We start from the raw sequence: 2,669 nt of genomic DNA, 5'->3' as shown, positions 1-2,669 counted from the left end.
AAAAGGTGTTTATCTTTTTTTTCAATCCGAACACATGAAATCCTAGAGTGCTTACATGTGCAAACTTGCTCACTATTTTTTTTCCTTTTTAATATATATTTTTAGTTAAATTACATAGTTGGTCTTACACTTTAAGTGAAATTGCAAATTGGTTCCTATACCTTAAAAATTTGTAATTGAATCCCTAAAGATAATTAAAATTTGCAATTTAGACTCCGTCATTCAAAAAGTATTTGATTTAACGAAATATTCTCAATATATTCTCTATTTTAACAGAATATTCTCAACATTAAATCAACACTTTTTGACTGGCGGAACTAAATTGTAAATTTTAATTTTTTTTAGAAACTCAATTACAAACTTTTAAAGTATAGAGACCAATTTGCAATTTTATTAAAAGTGTTGGGACTAACGGTGTAATTTAACCAATAACGTGTAACCAGGATTCATGGTTAATTTGTTACAAACATGATTAATTTCACTAACTCATTGTTTACACACATGAATATACAAAGCTTTATGTTATATATATTTAATTTGTTGAAAGAGGGAAGCCAATTCCATGTCTGTGCGTAGGAAATACAACAAACAACATGCTGCAGAAAACACCAATTCCAACTGGCAATGCAGTGAGTATTTCCTGTGTCTCATTATCTGGTGTTGGAAAGAAGCAATTCACCACATTGGGATCAAATAATGCAACCGCCGCAAACACCATAACCGACATCACTGCATGCATGAAATCTATAAACCGGATGCTATATTTAGCAGCAAGTTCAGGTGGCAGAGTTGTTGATCCATCAATGATCCACAAGCCCCTGAACGTGGCAAAACCATAGCAGATGTTTCCTTTGCTGTCTCTGAAGCTATCTGTGAAGCATAGAAGGAAGCAGGAGGCGGCGCAGATAGCTACGAGGAAAGAAGTCATTGTCTTCGCGGCTGAGTCACAGTTGCCAAGGTTTGTGAATATTGGAGAAAGAAGCTGGAATGCGAGGACAGTGCCGGTTGGTAGAAGGTTTGCCAAATGTGCTGTGCTCTCAAATGTCTGGCTAATTGCTTTCTGTACAAGGTTCCGCTCTGCTTCCGGAACCTCTGTGTTTCGCAGAAGAGGGAGCTCTTCTTCATCTTTGTGTTCATTCTTACTAGGATCGTCAAATTCAAGCTTGATGTCCATGAACTAAAAGATTGAAACTAGAACCTGTAAGCTATCTCTGCTGTTCTGTTTTTGCAGCATTGTTTTTGTTGAAATGGTATATAGCTTTATATGCAGGGAAATAACGAGCTAATGAGTGGAGACACAGAGTGGGAAAAGAAAAGAAAGGAAAGTATAGGAAGGGAGGTTTGTTATTTCTTGCAAGAAACACAAACTGAAAAACTTGATGATGCAGTATATATGAACAGGATGAAGATTTAACTAAGAAGGGAAACATTCTTTTGGCTTTTAATGCATGCAAGACGGTTAGGTGAGATAAGAGATTGATTCGTCAGAACTTGTTTATGAGGGTGTATTGGGTGTGTACGCTGCCACTACAAGTACCTTGCCGGTTACATGTTGTTGCTTCAATTTGAACCGATCACTTTAAAATTATAATCTTTTCTTTTTCTGTATTTATTATAATTTGTATTTTGAAATTAATTTCACAAGATTTGAGTTTAGTGCCAGACACGCATGTTTGGCTGGGGCTGGGACCGAATGGCTGTTAAGTATTAACACCTGGCGTTAATCTGCCAAGGGCTGTGTTTTTAGGGTCACACTATGCTACAAAAATAAGTTGATACAGATTTATAAATATTTTTTTGGTTTAATATTGTAGCAACACGTGGTCTGAATTGTTTGCTTCAAGAGTCAGATTTGCAGGACTCAGCGCAGGGACTTGCTTGATTTATCCTTAACCAATACTTTATGGCTTAAAGGAATGTAGTGTGTAAGCTCAGCCTTATATATAATTGGACTGAGCTTTTGACCTGTAGATTTTGTTTGTAAGGCAAGTGAAATCCATTAAAAAATTTTCATAGCCTAAACTCTGTAGGAATATATTTTGTTTTTAATTCATTTGTGATCATTAATATATTTTACATTGAATTATCTTCTTTAGATATTCATCCAATATTGTCCTCGGACAATAACTTGACATTTTCTCCTTTTCAAATAGATGATATTATTTTTATAATTAATTAACTCATAAATCTTTTATTTGTTGGTTCTTTTATTTATTTTATATTAAAATATCCGTTCAATTATGTATAAAAAGATTAAAATATTATTTCGATTCATATTTCAAAAGAACTAAATGCTCTTTTTAATATCTTGACAAAAATCTTTTTTAGTATTAATTTTAAAAAATTAGAATACCATTTTAAGTTAAATTTTGTGGGTATTTTAGTCTCTTAAAATAAATTAAGTGAAAATTTTAGCTTTTTTAAAACGAAATTTAAGTATCTAATATCTCTTATAATCAACAATATTAGGGTAAATCACCAAAACAAATTATTTTCTAATATTAAGCATATGTTCTACATGAGATATTGTTATATTTTTGCCATTGTTAATTTTATGTAAATCGTTGTAGCTAGCAATGATTTTATGTTTATATCACAAGAAAAACATTGAGTACCGTCAAATTTAACGTTGATTGTTAGCGACGAGATTTTCGTCAGATTTACCGGTA

At 32.6% G+C, this 2,669-nt stretch overlaps 1 protein-coding gene across 1 annotated transcript; it reads right to left on the bottom strand.

Annotated features, from left to right (window-relative positions):
* LOC107612094 lies at nucleotides 427–1,338 on the bottom strand. Its single transcript, XM_016313921.2, has one exon. It carries the CDS (start codon nucleotides 1,172–1,174, stop codon nucleotides 533–535), a length of 642 nt encoding a protein of 213 aa, XP_016169407.1. The 5' UTR covers nucleotides 1,175–1,338; the 3' UTR covers nucleotides 427–532.

Source organism: Arachis ipaensis, chromosome B08, assembly GCF_000816755.2.
Source record: "Arachis ipaensis cultivar K30076 chromosome B08, Araip1.1, whole genome shotgun sequence".
In the NCBI taxonomy this organism is placed as follows: Eukaryota; Viridiplantae; Streptophyta; class Magnoliopsida; order Fabales; family Fabaceae; genus Arachis; species Arachis ipaensis.
This window is presented reverse-complemented; position numbering and strand designations above follow the sequence as displayed.